Below are 18755 nucleotides of genomic sequence, written 5' to 3'. Positions count from 1 at the left end.
GTCGAAAGCGGACACAAAATTGACAAAAGTCCGTTTGCGTCCGTGTGCTGAGCCGTCTGATTTGTCCGTTTTACCCCAAACGGACGGGACGGATAGGATAGGGTCGCGCGGTGAAGTTGGCCTCAGAGGCCTTGGCGGTAAAAAAAAGTCAGATCTCATTTTTTTGTAAAGCAGGGTTAGATCCCGAACAAGTTTCGCAAAAAAGTCAAAACACGAAATTTTGCTCCGGTGAGCGTTGTCCGCGGACGCGCCCGGATGCACCCATAGGCCCCTAAAGGAAGGGAACATTCTATCTTCGTCAAGCTTCCAAATTGCGATACAACACCATGGACAAGCTTGCAGCTCGAAGTTTGTTTGAACCAGATTAGGAAAATTCTAATAACCAGAAATAACCGTTGCCGTCCGAGCGATTCACGGAATTGGCGCGCAACCTCCGCGCGAGCCGTTTGCCACTTGCAGCGGCCGAGGCAGCGATTCCTGCGGAATATTCGCGGCCCCGGCGAAGCTGACCGGCGTCGAGCAGCGGACACCAGAAAGCCTCCACCAAGGCTCGCCACGGCGGCCACACCGGCGACACCCGGTTCCTCAGCCCCACAGGTGTCGGTTTGCAGGACACCTGGCGTCCTCCCAGTGGCGGAGCCCCGCTGCTCGACGCGGTTTTCCCCAGCACATCCGATCGGGCATTTAATGCCTGCCTGTGCATCTGCCCGCTGTCCCACATGACAGTCGCGCGGAGGGGGGAGGAGTGGGAGCGAAGCAAACCACTAATCACAGCCCTAAACAACCGCGAGAGGATGGAAAAGGGGCAATAATTAATCGGGAGAGGATAAACCATGGGTCACGAAGTTGCGGGCTGCCCAGGGGCCGCCCGCGCTATAAAGGAGCTGCTTGGCCCTCCAGTCCTCCTCCCCGCCTCCATTTCGCCCACTCCGACCTTCGTCCACACACCTTCCACCAAGCCACCAGCCACCGAAAAAGCCCCAATCCCAGCAACCACAAACCACTCACGTGAGTTCGAGCGAGGTAAGAATAGATCCGAGCGAGTTCTTGCGTCTTCAAGGTAAAGTTCTTTGAATCCCAAGCCCTCTCCCCCCCTCCCCTGTTCGTCTCCTTGTTCACTCGGCAGGCAGCGAGGTCTCCAGGACGTTTTAGATCCAGGGGCTCCAGATCTGTTCGTTTTTCTTCTCTTTTAGTTGTAGTAATCGGCCAGGCGAGGTTCTTTTTCCACACCTCCTTGCTCGTTGTGTCTAGATCTACCACCAACGCCATCTCTTTTTGCCGTGGCTGTTGTTGATTTTCTCTGCCTGTTCTAGGTTTTGGTTTGGAAACCAGGCAGATTTCTTTCTTGTTCATCTTTCCAAAAAACAAAAATCCAAAAAAAGAGTTCTTCCTAGCTCCTTAGATGGCTGCCGCTATAGATCTGTCCGGGGAGGATCTGGTGAGAGCACTCGAGCCTTTTATCCGAGAAGCCTCTGCCCCCCCTCCACTCCACTCCCACCTTAGTCCCACCTCGCCATTCTCCTTCCCCCACGCTGCCTACAGTGGGTACCCGTACGGGGTGCAGGCACAGGCCCAGACCGAGCTCAGCCCGGCCCAGATGCACTACATCCAGGCACGCCTCCACCTCCAGCGCCAGACCGGCCAGCCGGGCCACCTCGGCCCGCGGCCCCAGCCCATGAAGCCTGCTTCGGTGGCAGCGGCGACCCCGCCGCGGCCGCAGAAGCTCTACCGTGGCGTGCGGCAGCGCCACTGGGGCAAGTGGGTGGCGGAGATCCGCCTCCCCCGCAACCGCACCCGCCTCTGGCTCGGCACCTTCGACACCGCCGAGGAGGCGGCCCTCGCCTACGACCAGGCAGCCTACCGCCTCCGCGGCGACGCAGCGCGCCTCAACTTCCCCGACAACGCTGCCTCCCGCGGCCCGCTCCATGCCTCCGTTGACGCCAAGCTCCAGACCCTCTGCCAGAACATCACCGCCTCCAAGAACGCCAAGAAGTCCGCCTCCGTCTCCGCGTCCACCGCCGCAGCCACGTCGTCCACCCCCACCAGCAACTGCTCCTCGCCGTCCTCCGACGAGGCGTCGTCCTCGCTGGAGTCCGCGGAGTCGTCACCGTCACCCGCCACCACCACCGCAGCAGAGGTTCCAGAGATGCAGCAGCTCGACTTCAGCGAGGCGCCATGGGATGAGGCAGCCTGCTTCGCCCTCACCAAGTACCCGTCGTACGAGATCGACTGGGACTCGCTTCTCGCCGCCAATTAGCACCCAGTTTGTGTTCGTCAGCTACTACTACTGTCTTTAGCGTGTCATGATGTTAGGTTAATGGGTCGCCGCGATGCAGATGGCATTTTAGACATTCTGCACGGGCTTTTAGCGGATTAGCTCTAAGTCTCTAATCCTTGTTCATTGTGTAGATCTATTATTTGTTCTCTTGTGGTAGGGTTTGGTTAGTCCGTCCCGGATGACTATAAGCCGGCGTTTTTGTGCCCGGCGTCTCCGGTGGTCGGTCACTGGTCAGTGACTCCGGCCGGTGAAGTCTTGTGTCCATGGTTCTAGCTAGGTGCTGTTCCTTCCGCTGCTCTGCAGATTGTAACAGTGGGAGTCTTGTCATGTAAAATTAGCTCGTCAAAAATCATGTAATGTGGAATATTATTTTGTTGTTAATGGTTGTTTTGTCTTGTAAATTCATGAAAATCATACGTTTTTGTCTTGTGAAATTCTTGAAATGTCAGTCTGCGAAATGGAACTAGTGGTAGTGAACGTGACTGTAATTCTTTAGTACTACATGCGCAGATACTGTGTTTCAGACTTGCAATCGATAGTTTATAGTTTTAGCTCGAGAAATTCATGTTTGGCTTGGACGCCTGGCGACCAAACTTGTATCCGTGTTCACGTCTTTTGTGCTCGATCACGGTTGCTTGAGGAACCATCTCATTTCATTTTCAGTCAAGGTAGAACAAGCAAAAAGGAAAAAGGGGAACACATCCACATCGTGGGCTATTATTCCGATACGTATTTCCTAACAATGGAGTAGGTCGAACGGATCGCGCTGGGCTGGACGTTAGCTGGCAGGAAGCTTCTCGAGGCGATATTTTTAGTAGTATTTGTAGGCAAATTTCACGCTCCTCGAAGCAGACGGGTCCGACGACGACGTGATCCCCTTTGTCACCTACCGGAGCGCCGTTGCATTGCTGCCATGCTGAACTGATGATGCGTCCGTCCCCATCGTTTTCGTGGCGATCGCGCGCGCGTTCCAGAAATGCCCACGGATGCCCCCGCCGTGCTTAAATTTGACCCAGTTTACCTGGATGTGAACAAAATACTAGAAAGATTTATATATTGGGAAAATGGTCGCCGTTTTCTCTCAGTGCATCAGCACGTAGTACAAGCAACAGCTGATCGTGAGTGTTTCGGAAAACGGCGTTCGGAGAAAACTAGCAGCAGAAGAGTAGGGGGGTTGAAAGTTGAAGCGAGGGCGCCAAAGTAAATACTATTTCCCGCCAGAAATTGACGGCGAGTCCGCGTAGGCTCCGCGTCCGCGCGGAACGCACAGCCGATGTGACATGACGAGGGCGGGCCCACCCACCCACACCTCCGTCGGGGGGAAGAAAAGAATCGTCTGGGAATCGTGGGGCCAGCGGCACTGCCCAGTCTCGTCCGCGCTGTGCACGCCTGCCTGCCTGCCTGCCTCATCTCCGGTCAAAAGGGGAAACAGGAAGCCCCGGAACGGAACAGCCAGCGTAGAGTAGCAGTGGACGGATCACTACCACCACCACCACCAGCGTGTGGAGTGGATGGGTATCTGGCGTTGCGTTGCTTTGCTTTGGCATATGGTAACTGGCACTCGAATGCACAGGGCACACGCTCCTATCCATTCGTGTTGCATTCCATCTTCGGTTCGTTGTAAATGCAAAAGGAAGGCACACCAACCCACTGGACAAAAGCGGGCGTGCTGCCGTACGTTGGCGCCTCTGCCTGTCGGTGGGCCCTCCCTATCACGGGCGGTTTCTCCTGGCCTCCCTCGCTGCTCACACATTCGCTCCTCTCTTTTCCCTTTTTCATTGCACTCCTTACCCGTCATCTTCGTGTTGGTGACCGAATTAGTACTGGTGGTTATTATCTCTTTTTTTAGTGGTTGGGTTAGCCATAACAGCAGCCCATCACTCCGTGGCCACGAGTTAACACAGGAGAAAAGATAACAGATATCCTAGTTTTTCATATGGTAGTACAGTACGTACAACTTACTGAAAACACGTGAACGAGTCTGAACGGCGAGGCCGCCCGGGTGCCGCCCCACTGCACTTGCTAGCGTGTGCACTGCGCTACCAGCTCCAGTTTACGCGTGTGGCCAACCAACGAGATACCGCATCTGATATCTTGAAAATACATGCCTCACATGGAGGGAAAATGTTGCACCACTACTAACTGAGACTTGTACTCCCTCCATTCCCAAATATAAGTTTTTCTAAAGATTCCAACAAGTGACTACATACAGAGCAAAATGAGTGAATCTATACTCTAAAATATGTCTAAATACATCCGTATGCTGTTGTCCATTTGAAATGTCTAAAAGACTTATATTTAGAAATGAAGGGAGTAGTATAGTAAGAATTCCAGGTAAAAAAGGAATGGTGCAGAATTTTTATCTGGATTCTTCAGCTGCAGAATTATTGTTGGGGTTCTTCGGGAGGGTATCCCGAAGTACTTTTGCCCTCGTCCTAATTTATTAGTCCTTCTTGTCCCTTGCACAACACTCTTGCCCCTCCCCCCTCCCGCGTCGCCCCTGCTCGAGCGACTCAAGCGGGGCAAAACCCTAGCCGTCGGGGGCTCTTCTTCCTTCCCTCCCCCTCCCTCCGTCGCCTTCGAAGGACGCCGGCGACCTATAACCTGGGGCCGACGACGATGGCGGGGGCCTCCCTCTCTCCTGCGTCGTGGGGATGGTTGTCGGTGTCAAAACCGGCGGATCTCGGGTAGGCGGTCCCGAACTGTGCGTCTAAGGTCGATGGTAACAGGAGACAAGGGACACACTGTGCGTCTCGGGCCCTCTCTATGGAGGTAATACCCTACGTCTTGCTTGATTGATCTTGATGAATATGAGTATTATAAGAGTTGATCTATCACGAGATCGTAATGGCTAAACCCTACAAGTCTAGCCTGTATGACTATGATAATGTATCTCTCCCTTCGGACTAAGTCCTTCGGTTTATATAGACACCGGGAGGATCTAGGGTTACACAAGGCCGGTTACAAAGAAAGGAATCTACATGTTCGGTCGCCAAGCTTGCCCTCCACGCCAAGGAGAGTCCCATACGGACACGGGTACAGTCTTCGGTCTTCGTGTCTTCACAGCCCATCAATCCGGCCCATGGCTAATAGGCCGAACGCGCGAGGACCCCTTAGTCCAGGACTCCCTCAGTAGCCCCTGAACCTGGCGTCAATGACAAGGTATCCGGCACGTAGATCTGTCTTCGGTATTGCAAGGCGGGTTCCTCCTTCCGAACTCCAAGATAGTCTTCGGACGTATTGATCGTGTCCGGACCTGTAACACACACACACACACCACACACAAACGCAGAGAGAATATAATAATCCACGAGTCCAATCCGCCGACAACTTTTTGCAACACGACATCTCGTCTGACCGGTCACAATTTCAAACCGTTTTTCGTCTGCCGCTCCATGTTTCGAGACGCGGCCGCCATTGGCGCGTCTTGTCGAAGCATAGATCGTGTCCCCTTATTGCGGGATTCTCATCAATACGGGCGTGGGTAACCCAACCGTGCCGTTTACACAACCCTTGGGAGTAGGCGAATTTTAAGGCGAGTGGGGAGGCGTTCAATATTCACTGCCTTTAAAAGGAGATAAGAATCCCCTTTCTTCTTCCCACGCCTTCTCTCTTCCTCTGCCTTTCCACTCTTGAGCTCCAGCGCCCAAGTTCCCATCTGTTTCACATTCGAGCAAGCACTCAACCATGTCCGGATCCGGCGGTGAAGGCAAGTGGATGGCCTCCTTCGTCAAGGAGGATATTACCGAGCTTCGGGCGGCTGGGTACTTGGCGAAGGAAATCTCCCACCGTCTTCCAGCCCAGGGACAAATCATTCCCACGCCGAAGCCCAACGAGAGGGTAGTATTCGTCCCCCATTTCCTTCGCGGGCTAGGGTTTCCACTCCACCCCTTCGTCCGCGGGCTAATGTTCTACTACGGGATAGACTTCCATGACCTATTCCCGAACTCCTTCCTCAATATCTTGGCGTTCATCGTCGTGTGCGAGGCCTTCCTACGCATCCAACCCCACTTCGGGTTGTGGCTCAAAATCTTCCATGTGAAGCTGAAGGTGGTGGATGGCCAGCACGCAGAGTGCGAAGGCGCCATGGTGAGGAAGCTCACCAATGTCTCTTGGCCAAAAGGCACATTCGTGGAGTCTGTCAAGGAATGGCAGAAATAATGGTTCTACATCACCGAACCCCGTGATGCCACCTGGGTCGCGGCTGCCGAATTCAACTTCGGTGCTCCCGCGCGACTCACCTCCTGGGTCGAGAAGAACCTGAACTGGTGTTCGTCAGACGAGCTGATTGCGCTGCAAACACGCATTCAAAGCATGATGGATAAAGACATCAAGCTCGTCGACGTAATCCAAGTGATGCTGGTGCGTGATACGTCTCCAACGTATCTATAATTTTTGATTGCTCCATGCTATATTATCTACTGTTTTGAATGTTTATGGGCTTTATTATACACTTTTATACCATTTTTGGGACTAACCTATTAACCCAGAGCCCAGTGCCAGTTTCTGTTTTTACCCTGTTTTAGGGTTTCGAAGAAAAGGAAAATCAAACGGAGTCCAATTGACCTGAAACTTCACGGAACTCATTTTTGGAAGGAAAGAAGCGCAGAAGACTTGGAGTGCACGTCGGGGGATCTGCGAGGAGGTCACGAGGCAGGGGGCGCGCCCACCCCCTGGGCGCGCCCTCCACCCTCGTGATCCCCTCGTGGCCCCCCTGACGTACTTCTTCCGCCTGTATATCTCCATATACCCTAAAAACATCCGAGAGCACAATAGATCGGGAGTTCCGCCGCCAGAAGCCTCCGTAGCCACCGAAAACCAATCTAGACCCGATTCGGCACCCTGCCGGAGGGGGCAATCCTTCTCCGGTGGCCATCTTCATCATCCCGGTGCTCTCCATGATGAGGAGGGAGTAGTTCTCCCTCGGGGCTGAGGGTATGTACCAGTAGCTATGTGTTTGATCTCTCTCTCGTGTTCTTGAGGTGATACGATCTTGATGTATCGCGAGCTTTGCTATTATATTTGGATCCTATGATGTTTCTTCCCCCCTCTACTCTCTTGTAATGAATTGAGTTTCCCCTTTGAAGTTATCTTATCGGATTGAGTCTTTAAAGATTTTAGAACACTTGATGTATGTCTTGCCGTGGATATCTGTGGTGACAATGGCATATCACGTGATTCACTTGATGTATGTTTTGGTGATCAACTTGCGGGTTCCGCCCATGAACCTATGCATAGGGTTTGGCACACGTTTTCGTCGTGATTCTCCGGCAAAACTTTGGGGCACTCTTTGGGGTCCTTTGTGTTGGTTGAATAGATGAATCTGAGATTGTGTGATGCATATCGTATAATCATACCCACGGATACTTGAGGTGACATTGGAGTATCTAGGTGAGATTAGGGTTTTGATTGATTTGTGTCTTAAGGTGTTATTCTAGTACAAACTCTAGGGCTGTTTGTGACACTGATACGTCTCCAACGTATCTATAATTTTTGATTGCTCCATGCTATATTATCTACTATTTTGGGCAATATTGGGCTTTATTTTCCACTTTTATATTATTTTTGGGACTAACCTATTAACCGGAGGCCCAGCCCAGATTTGCTGTTTTATGCCTATTTTAGTGTTTCGAAGAAAAGGAATATCAAACGGAGTCGAAACGGAACGAAATCAACTGGAGAAGTTATTTTTGGAAGGAAACCTACCAGATAGACTTGGACCCTACGTCAGAAGATGAAGGAGGAGCTCACGACGGTAGGGGGCGTGCCCACCCCCCTGGGGCGCGCCCCCTGCCTCATGCCCCCCCCCTTCGGTCCACCGACGTACTCCTTTAACCCATATATACCCACGTATCCTAAAACTTCCAGACATAGATTAGATCGGGAGTTCCGCTGCCAGAAGCCTCCGTAGCCACCGAAAACCAATCTAGACCCGTTCCGGCACCCTGCCGGAGGGGGAAATCCCTCTCCGGTGGCCATCTTCATCATCCCGGTGCTCTCCATGACGAGGAGGGAGTAGTTCTCCCTCGGGGCTGAGGGTATGAACCAGTAGCTATGTGTTTGATCTCTCTTTCTCTCTCGTGTTCTTGAGATGATACGATCTTGATGTATCGCGAGCTTTGCTATTATATTTGGATCCTATGATGTTTCTTTCCCCCCTCTACTCTCTTGTAATGAATTGAGTTTCCCCTTTGAAGTAATCTTATTGGATTGAGTCTTTAAAGATTTGAGAACACTTGATGTATGTCTTGCCGTGGATATCTGTGGTGACAATGGGATATCACGTGACTCACTTGATGTATGTTTTGGTGATCAACTTGCGGGTTCCGCCCATGAACCTATGCATAGGGGTTGGCACACATTTTCCTCGTGATTCTCTGGTAGAACTTTGGGGCACTCTTTGAGGTCCTATGTGTTGGTTGAATAGATGAATCTGAGATTGTGTGATGCATAGCGTATAATCATACCCACAGATACTTGAGGTGACATTGGAATATCTAGGTGACATTAGGGTTTTGGTTGATTTGTATCTTAAGGTGTTATTCTAGTACGAACTCTAGGTCTGTTTGTGACACTTATAGGAATAGCCCAACGGATTGATTGGAAAGAATAACTTTGAGGTGGTTTCGTACCCTACCATAATCTCTTCGTTCGTTCTCCGCTATTAGTGACTTTGGAGTGACTCTTTGTTGCATGTTTAGGGATAGTTATGTGATCCAATTATGTTAGTATTGTTGAGGGAACTTACACTAGCGAAAGTATGAACCCTAGGCCTTATTTCCACGCATTGCAATACCGTTTACGCCCACTTTTATTATTAGTTACCTTGCTGTTTTTATAATTTCATATTACAAATACCTTTATCTACCATCCATATTGCACTTGTATCACCATCTCTTCGCCGAACTAGTGCACCTATACAATTTACCACTGTATTGGGTGTGTTGGGGACAGAAGAGACTCTTTGTTATTTGGTTGCAGGGTTGCTTGAGAGAGACCATCTTCATCCTACGACTCCTACGGATTGATAAACCTTAGGTCATCCACTTGAGGGAAATTTGCTACTGTCCTACAAACCTCTGCACTTGGAGGCCCAACAACGTCTACAAGAAGAAGGTTGTGTAGTAGACATCAAGCTCTTTTCTGGCGCCGTTGCCGGGGAGGTGAGTGCTTGAAGGTATATCTTTAGATCTTGCAATCGAGTCTTTTAGTTTCTTGTTTTATCACTAGTTTAGTTTATAAAAGAAAATTACAAAAAATGTAATTCAGTTTGTCTCATACGCTTCACTTTTTTAATATCTTTCGCGAGTATGATGGAAAGGATAATTGTGCTCAAGTGCTAGAAGAAGAACTCTATAAAATGTTTGGCACTAAATATTTGAATGATGAGCATGATTGCAATGTTGTTAGTATGAATTCCTTGAATATCCATGATGCTAATGATATGCAAAGCCACAAGCTTGGGGAAGCTATGCTTTATGAAGATGATATTTTTTGTCCCCCAAGTTTTGATGAGCAAATTTATTGTGATGAAAGCATGCCTCCTATCTATGATGATTATTGTGATGGCACGTATGCTTTAAATAATAATGATAACCATGAAACTTGTCATCTTGATCTTAATTTTCAATCACATGATAGTTATTTTGTCAAGTTTGCTCCCACTATTATTCATGAGAAGAAGTTTGCTTATGTGGAGAGTAATAAAAATTCTATGCTTGTAGATCATGAAAAGAATTCTTTATGTGAAGGTTATATTGTTGAATTCATTCATGATGCTACTGAAAATTATTATGAGGGAGTAATATATGCTTGTAGGAATTCAATAATATCAAGTTTCCTCTCTATGTGCTTAAAGTTTTGAAGTTATGCTTGTTTTGCCTTCCTATGCTAGTTGATTATTGTTCCCACAAGTTGTTTTCTCACAAAATCCCTATGAATAGGAAGTAGGTTAGGCTTAAATGTGCTAGTCATATTCTTCATTATGCTCTCTTTATGTTACAATTCTTATCCTTTATGTGAGCATCATTGAAATCATCATGCCTAGCTAGGGGCGTTAAACGATAGTGCTTGTTGGGAGGCAACCCAACTTCAATTTTGTTCCTTGATTTTTGTTCCTGTTTAGTAATAAATAATTCATCTAGCCTATGTTTATATGTGGTTTTATGCTTTTAATTAGTGTTTGTGCCAAGTAGAACCTTTGGGAAGACTTGGGGAAAGTCTTGTTGATCATGCTGTAAAAAACAGAAACTTTAGCGCTCACGAGAATTGATGCCATTTTTATTTGGAGGGTGCTATTTAGTTAATTATTTTTTCAAATGATTAATAGATAAATTCATCAGGTCCAGATATTTATTTGAGAATTTTATGGGTTCCATAAGTATACGTTTGATACAGATTACTACAGACTGTTCTGTTTTTGACAGATTCTGTTTTTTGTGTGTTGTTTGCTTATTTTGATGAATCTATGGCTAGTAAAATACTTTATAAACCATGGATAAGTTGGAATAAAGTAGGTTTAACACCAATTTAAATAAATAATGAGTTCATTACAGTACCTTGAAGTGGTCTTTTGTTTGCTTATACTAACGGAGCTTACGAGTTTTCTGTTAAGTTTTGTGTTGTGAAGTTTTCAAGTTTTGGGTAAGGATTCGATGGACTATGGAATAAGGAGTGGCAAGAGCCTAATCTTGGGGATGCCCATGGAACCCCATGGTAATATTCAAGGATAACCAAGAGCCTAAGCCTGGGGATACCCCGGAAGGCATCCCCTCTTTCGTCTTCGTTCATCGGTAACTTTACTTGGAGCTATATTTTTATTCGCCACATGATATGTGTTTTGCTTGGAGCGTCAATTTATCTTGTTAGGATTTGCTTGCTTTTATTTAGAACAATGTTTTTCATCTTTTATTTCAATAAAAGTGGCATTGATAGCCTTTACTATGCCTATGTTACAAGTATACATGTTGCTGTTTGAAAACAGAAAGTTTACCGCTGTTGCAATAATTCCCTAGAAAAGTCAGAATATGATAAAATGTTGAAACCTTTTGCATATTAATATCTGATAAATTTACTACAGTGGGAATTTTCATTCATAATTTTTGGAGCTAGGGAAGTATGGATGTTGCAGCATTCTTTACAGACTATCCTGTTTAGGCAGATTGCTGTTATGTTTGCATTGTTTGCATATGTTTGCTTCTTTAATGATTCTATTTGAGGATAGGACTATTAAATATGCAGAGGCATTTAGTATGCAATGTTGAATAATAATTTTAGTGATTTTCTACACTAGAGTATGATAAGGTTTTTGCAATGGTTTATACTAACTTATCTCACGAGTCCTTGTTGAGTTTTGTGTGGATGAAGCTTTTGAGATTTAGGGAGACCATGATATGAGAGGAATTAAGGAGACACAAAAGCTCAAGCTTGGGGATGCCCAAGGCATCCCAAGATAATATTTCAAGAATTCTCAAGAGTCTAAGCTTGGGGATGCCCCGGTTGGCATCCCACCTTTCTTCTTCAACAACTATCGGTTAGTATCGGTTGATCCTAAGTTTTTGCTTCTTCACATGATGTTTGCTATTCTTAGATGTCATTTTATTTTGCTTTGCTTGCTGTTTGAATAAAATACCAAGATCTTAAATTATTAAATGTTAGAGAGTCTTCACATAGTTGCATAATTATTCGACTACTCATTGATCTTCACTTATATCTTTCGGAGTAGTTTGTCATTTGCTCTAGTGCTTCACTTATATCCTTTTAGATCACGGTGGTGGTTTTATTTTATAGAAATAGATGAACTCTCATGCTTCACTTAGATTATTTTGAGAGTCTTAAATAGCATGGTAATTTGCTTAAAATCCTAATATGCTAGGTATTCAAGAATAATAAAATTCTCTTATGAGTGTGTTGAATACTATGAGAAGTTTGATACTTGATAATTGTTTTGAGATATGGAGATGGTGATATTAGAGTCATGCTAGTTGAGTAGTTGTGAATTTGAGAAATACTTGTGTTGAAGTTTGTGATTCCCGTAGCATGCACGTATGGTGAACCGTTATGTGATGAAGTCGGAGCATGATTTATTTATTGATTGCCTTCCTTATGAGTGGCGGTCGGGGACGAGCGATGGTTTTTTTCTACCAATCTATCCCCCTAGGAGCATGCGCGTAGTACTTTGTTTCGATAACTAATAGATTTTTGCAATAAGTATGTGAGTTCTTTATGACTAATGTTGAGTCCATGGATTATACGCACTCTCATCCTTCCACCATTGCTAGCCTCTCTAGTACCGCGCAACTTTCACCGATACCATACACCCACCATATACCTTCCTCAAAACAGCCACCATACCTACCTATTATGGCATTTCCATAGCCATTCCGAGATATATTGCCATGCAACTTTCCACCGTTCTATTTATTATGACACGCTTCATCATTGTCATATTGCTTTGCATGATCATGTAGTTGACATCGTATTTGTGGCAAAGCCACCGTTCACAAATTCTTTCATACATGTCACTCATGCATCATTGCACATCCCGGTACACCGCCGGAGGCATTCATATAGAGTCATATCTTATCCTAAGTATTGAGTTGTAATTCTTGAGTTGTAAGAAAAATAAAAGTGTGATGATCATCATTATTAGAGCATTGTCCCAGTGAGGAAAGGATGATGGAGACTATGATTCCCCCACAAGTCGGGATGAGACTCCGGACGAAAAATAAATAAAAGAGGCCAAAGAAGCCCAAATAAAAAAAAGAAAAGAGGCCAAAGAAGCCCAAATAAAAAAAAGAAAAAAAGAGGCCATAAAAAAGGAGAAAGGCCCAAATAAAAAATAAAAAAAATGAGAGAAAAAGAGAGAAGGGACAATGCTACTATCCTTTTACCACACTTGTGCTTCAAAGTAGCACCATGATCTTCATGATAGAGAGTCTCCAATGTTGCCACTTTCATATACTAGTGGGAATCTTTCATTATAGAACTTCGCTTGTATATTCCAATGATGGGCTTCCTCAAAATGCCCTAGGTCTTCGTGAGCAAGCAAGTTGGATGCACACCCACTAGTTTCTTTTGTTGAGCTTTCATACATTTATAGCTCTAGTGCATCCGTTGCATGGCTGATACGCCTAGTTGATGTGAGACTATCTTCCCCCTTTTTGTCTTCTCCACAACCACCACTCTATTCCACCTATAGTGCTATATCCATGGCTCACGCTCATGTATTGCGTGAAGATTGAAAAAGTTTGAGAACATCAAAAGTATGAAACAATTGCTTGGCTTGTCATCGGGGTTGTGCATGATTTAAATATTTTGTGTGGTGAAGATAGAGCATAGCCAGACTATATGATTTTGTAGGGATAGCTTTCCTTGGCCATGTTATTTTGAGAAGACATAATTGCTTAGTTGGTATGCTTGAAGTATTATTATTTTTATGTCAATATGAACTTTTGTCTTGAATCTTATGGATCTGAATATTCATACCACAATTAAGAAGAATTACATTGAAATTATGCCAACTAGCATTCCACATCAAAAATTACCATTTTATCATTTACCTACTCGAGGACGAGCAGGAATTAAGCTTGGGGATGCTTGATACGTCTCCAACGTATCTATAATTTTTGATTGCTTCATGCTATATTATCTACTGTTTTGGGCAATATTGGGCTTTATTTTCCACTTTTATATTATTTTTGGGACTAACCTATTAACCGGAGGCCCAGCCCAGATTTGCTGTTTTATGCCTATTTCAGTGTTTCGAAGAAAAGGAATATCAAACAGAGTCGAAACGGAACGAAATCAACTAGAGAAGTTATTTTTGGAAGGAAACCTACCGGATAGACTTGGACCCTACGTCAGAAGATGAAGGAGGAGCTCACGAGGGTAGGGGGCGCACCCACCCCCCTGGGGCGCGCCCCCCTGCCTCGTGCCCCCCCCTTCGGTCCACCGACGTACTCCTTTCACCCATATATACCCACGTATCCTAAAACTTCCAGAACAGAGATTAGATCAGGAGTTCCGCCGCCAGAAGCCTCCGTAGCCACCGAAAACCAATCTAGACCCATTCCGGCACCCTGCCGGAGGGGGCAATCCCTCTCCGATGGCCATCTTCATCATCCCGGTGCTCTCCATGACGAGGAGGGAGTAGTTCTCCCTCGGGGCTGAGGGTATGTACCAGTAGCTATGTGTTTGATCTCTCTCTTGTGTTCTTGAGATGATACGATCTTGATGTATCGCGAGCTTTGCTATTATATTTGGATCCTATGATGTTTCTTTCCCCCCTCTACTCTCTTGTAATGAATTGAGTCTCCCCTTTGAAGTAATCTTATCGGATTGAGTCTTTAAAGATTTGAGAACACTTGATGTATGTCTTGCCGTGGATATCTGTGGTAACAATGGGATATCACGTGATTCACTTGATGTATGTTTTGGTGATAAACTTGCGGGTTCCGCCCATGAACCTATGCATAGGGGTTGGCACACGTTTTCGTCGTGATTCTCTGGTAGAACTTTGGGTCACTCTTTGAGGTCCGATGTGTTGGTTGAATAGATGAATCTGAGATTGTGTGATGCATATCGTATAATCATACCCACGGATACTTGAGGTGACATTGGAGTATCTAGGTGACATTAGGGTTTTGGTTGATTTGTATCTTAAGGTGTTATTCTAGTATGAACTCTAGGGCTGTTTGTGACACTTATAGGAATAGCCCAACAGATTGATTGGAAAGAATAACTTTGAGGTGGTTTCGTACCCTACCATAATCTCTTAGTTCGTTCTCCGCTATTAGTGACTTTGGAGTCACTCTGTGTCGCATGTTGAGGGATAGTTTTATGATCCAATTATGTTAGTATTGTTGAGGGAACTTACACTAGTGAAAGTATGAACCCTAGGCCTTGTTTACTATCATTGCAATACCGTTTACGCTCACTTTTATCATTAGTTACCTTGCTATTTTTACAATTTCATATTACAAATACCTTTATCTACTATCCATATACCACTTGTATCACCATCTCTTCGCCGAACTAGTGCACCTATACAATTTACCATTGTATTGGTTGTGTTGGGGACACAAGAGACTCTTTGTTATTTGGTTGCAGGGTTGCTTGAGAGAGACCATCTTCATCCTACGCCTCCTACGGATTGATAAACCTTAGGTCATCCACTTGAGGGAAATTTGCTACTGTCCTACAAACCTCTGCACTTGGAGGCCCAACAACGTCTACAAGAAGAAGGTTGTGTAGTAGACATCAGACACTTATAGGAATATCCCAAGGGATTGATTGGAAAGAATAACTTTGAGGTGGTTCCGTACCCTACCATAATCTCTTCGTTCGTTCTCCGCTATTAGTGACTTTGGAGTGATTCTTTGTTGCATGTTTAGGGATAGTTATGTGATCCAATTATGTTAGTATTGTTGAGGGAACTTACACTAGCGAAAGTATGAACCCTAGGCCTTATTTCCACGCATTTCAATACTATTTACGCTCACTTTTATTATTAGTTACCTTGCTGTTTTTATAATTTCAGATTACAAATACCTTTATCTACCATCCATATTGCACTTGTATCACCATCTCTTCGCCGAACTAGTGCACCTATACAATTTACCATTGTATTGGGTGTGTTGGGGACACAGGAGACTCTTTGTTATTTGATTGCAGGGTTTCTTGAGAGAGACTGAGGGAGTCCTGGATTAGGGGGTCTCCGGACAGCTAGATTATATCCTTTGGCCGGACTGCTGGACTATGAAGACACAAGATTGAAGACTTCGTCTCGTGTCCGGATGGGACTCTACTTGGCGTGGTAGGCAAGCTAGGCAATACGAATATGTATATTTCCTCCTTTGTAACCGACCTTGTGTAACCCTAGCCTCCTCCGGTGTCTATATAACCGGAGGGTTTTAGTCCGTAGGACAACATACAATCATACCATAGGCTAGCTTCTAGGGTTTAGCCTCTCTGATCTCGTGGTAGATCTACTCTTGTACTACCCATATCACCAATATTAATCAAGCAGGACGTAGGGTTTTACCTCCATCAAGAGGGCCCGAACCTAGGTAAAACTTCGTGTCCCCTGCCTCCTGTTACCATCCACCTAGACGCACAGTTCGGGACCCCCTACCCGAGATCCGCCGGTATTGACACCGACATTGGTGCTTTCATTGAGAGTTCCTCTGTGCCATCGCCAGAAGGAAGGATGTCACGTATCGTCTTTAAAGACGGTACTACTGTCGGGGGAGCTTTGGCTGTCGGCCAAACTCTCTGGCTAGGCGGTTTCATCATGACCGCCTGTTCGGCCCCCGCGCCGACGATGACTTCTCGGGTCATCGAAAACAGCCTCCACGTCAAATCGGCACTCGCCGAACAGATGGATCCAGTAGAGCTCGCCTCCTTAAACGAGCTCTTAGATCACATCGCCGCCTTGGGAGTTGCTACGGACTATGATCGGATTGGGCTTAAACCCGATCAAAGGGAGATTAACTCTCCACCGGTCACCCATCATATTGCAGTGGTGGAGGAACAATGCGGCGACCTTTCCTCCATCTTGAGGACCAACTATGTCCGGATTCCCGAGCTCTCTGAGCCGGACGCCTGTTCGCGGGAGGACAGCATCCAATCCCTGAACTTAGAGTCAGGCAGCGGGCCAGGATTATCGGGTCACACCCCGGAACCGGAACTTCCAAAATTGGAAATTCCTCGGCCCCTGGATCCCAGATCAGGTGAGGGTTCAGATTCAATTCCACCCACCCACCCAAACATAAGCGATCTTTCCCACATCAGGCAAGAGCCCATGAAACAGTACATCACTATTGGGCCAGATTCCTCCTTGCGATGAACAAGGTTAAGGAGTGTCGCGAGGAAGACACAATCCTATTTTTCTGCTATAATTGCACGGACAAGGGAATCCTTAACGCCATAAATCGCCGTGAGATAACACGCTTCGCTGACTTGGCGTCCATAGTACGAAAGTACTGTGCGATGGAAAGTGCCTGGAAAACCGAAATAAACTTCCGGGATAATCCGGCCCTGAATACAGACCCAGTCCGAAACAAAACGGTGCATTATCACAATACACCCGTGTCAACTACCAAAAAACAAAAACCCTCTACAGGGTATGGAACCGTACTGGAGGGATGGCTCAACGGACCCTGCAAAATTCATAGTACAGCGGATACAATACCAACGCACAGCCTTAGAGCATGTTGGATACTCCGGCAGGTGGCCAAAAGTGGTGAGGATCTACTTCTCCCAAATACCACAGAGCACCATCCCGTGGATAACAATACGGTGTTAACGGTCTTTGAGACCTTCGCGTCAAATAATAGACGCAAGCGAACACTCTGCAACATGGCCGAAATCTTCCACGTAGCAGCAATAAATCCATGGAGTGACATGGCTATTACCTTCAATTCCAGTGACGAACCTAAATTCCGGACAGCCCGAGCACCAGCCGCACTGGTCCTCAGTCCAATCGTGGACGGCTTTCGACTCACCAAAGTACTCATGGACGGCGGCAGCGGATTAAACCTCATCTATGAGGAAACTCTTCGAAAGATGGAAATAGACTGGAACCACATTGAGCAAAGTAGCACAACCTTTAGAGGAATCATCCCCAGTCGGGAAGCACGCCGTGCTGGGAAAATCACACTAGATGTGGTATTCGGCACGCCGGATAATTACAGGTCCGAAGAAATTGCATTCCAAGTGGCCCCGTTCAGCAGTACCTCATTACGGGTACATGAAGCTCAAAATGCCCGGTCCCAACGGAATCATCACTCTCGCCAGCGATCCAGACACAGCACTCCGCGCCGAAAACAAAACAGCCGCATTGGCCCTCGAGGCACTATCCGAAGCCCTCTCGGTCGAGGAATTAACCACGCTACGCTCCACAATGGACAGGGACGACGTGATACTCGACAAGAGATCCAAGTCCACCTCTTTTAAACCAGCGGATGAAATAGTCAAATTCCAAGTCCACCCAACAGACCCTACAAAAACAGCCTCCATCGGGGCACAGTTAAGCCCCGCTGTGGACGCCGCACTACGAGAGTTCCTGCGCGAGAACTGGGACATATTCGCCTGGCATCCCTCAGACATGCCAGGAATCCCACGCAGGCTGGCCGAGCATAGCCTCAATATCCTAAAGGGATTCAAGCCGGTCAAGCAAGCTCTTCGGCGTTTCTCCGAACCTAAGAGACAGGCCATGGGAGAGGAACTAGCCAAGTTATTGGAGGCCGGATTCATCAAAGAAATAAAACACCCGGACTGGCTAGCAAACCTGGTGATGGTACCAAAGAAGGACAAATCCTGGCGCCTTTGTGTTGATTTCAAAGACCTCAATAAAGCCTGCCCAAAGGATCCCTTCCCCCTCCCACGCATCGATCAAATCATTGATGCTACCGCAGGACACGAGTCATTGTGTTTCCTCGACGCATACTCCGGTTACCACCAAATAAAGATGGCG

General features: G+C 46.6%; 1 protein-coding gene across 1 annotated transcript; it reads left to right on the top strand.

The window, feature by feature from the left end:
* Positions 1–886: 886 nt before the first annotated feature.
* On the top strand, positions 887–2659 carry LOC125509122 (ethylene-responsive transcription factor RAP2-4). The gene has a single exon (XM_048674008.2). It carries the CDS (start codon positions 1403–1405, stop codon positions 2255–2257), a length of 855 nt encoding a protein of 284 aa, XP_048529965.1. The 5' UTR covers positions 887–1402; the 3' UTR covers positions 2258–2659.
* Positions 2660–18755: the final 16096 nt, after the last annotated feature.

The sequence above is a fragment of the Triticum urartu genome, chromosome 5A, assembly GCF_056163025.1.
Source record: "Triticum urartu cultivar PI428250 chromosome 5A, HENAU_Tu73, whole genome shotgun sequence".
NCBI classification, from domain to species: domain Eukaryota; kingdom Viridiplantae; phylum Streptophyta; class Magnoliopsida; order Poales; family Poaceae; genus Triticum; species Triticum urartu.
The sequence above is the reverse complement of the archived record's forward strand: the minus strand, read 5'-3'. Positions and strand labels throughout refer to the sequence as shown.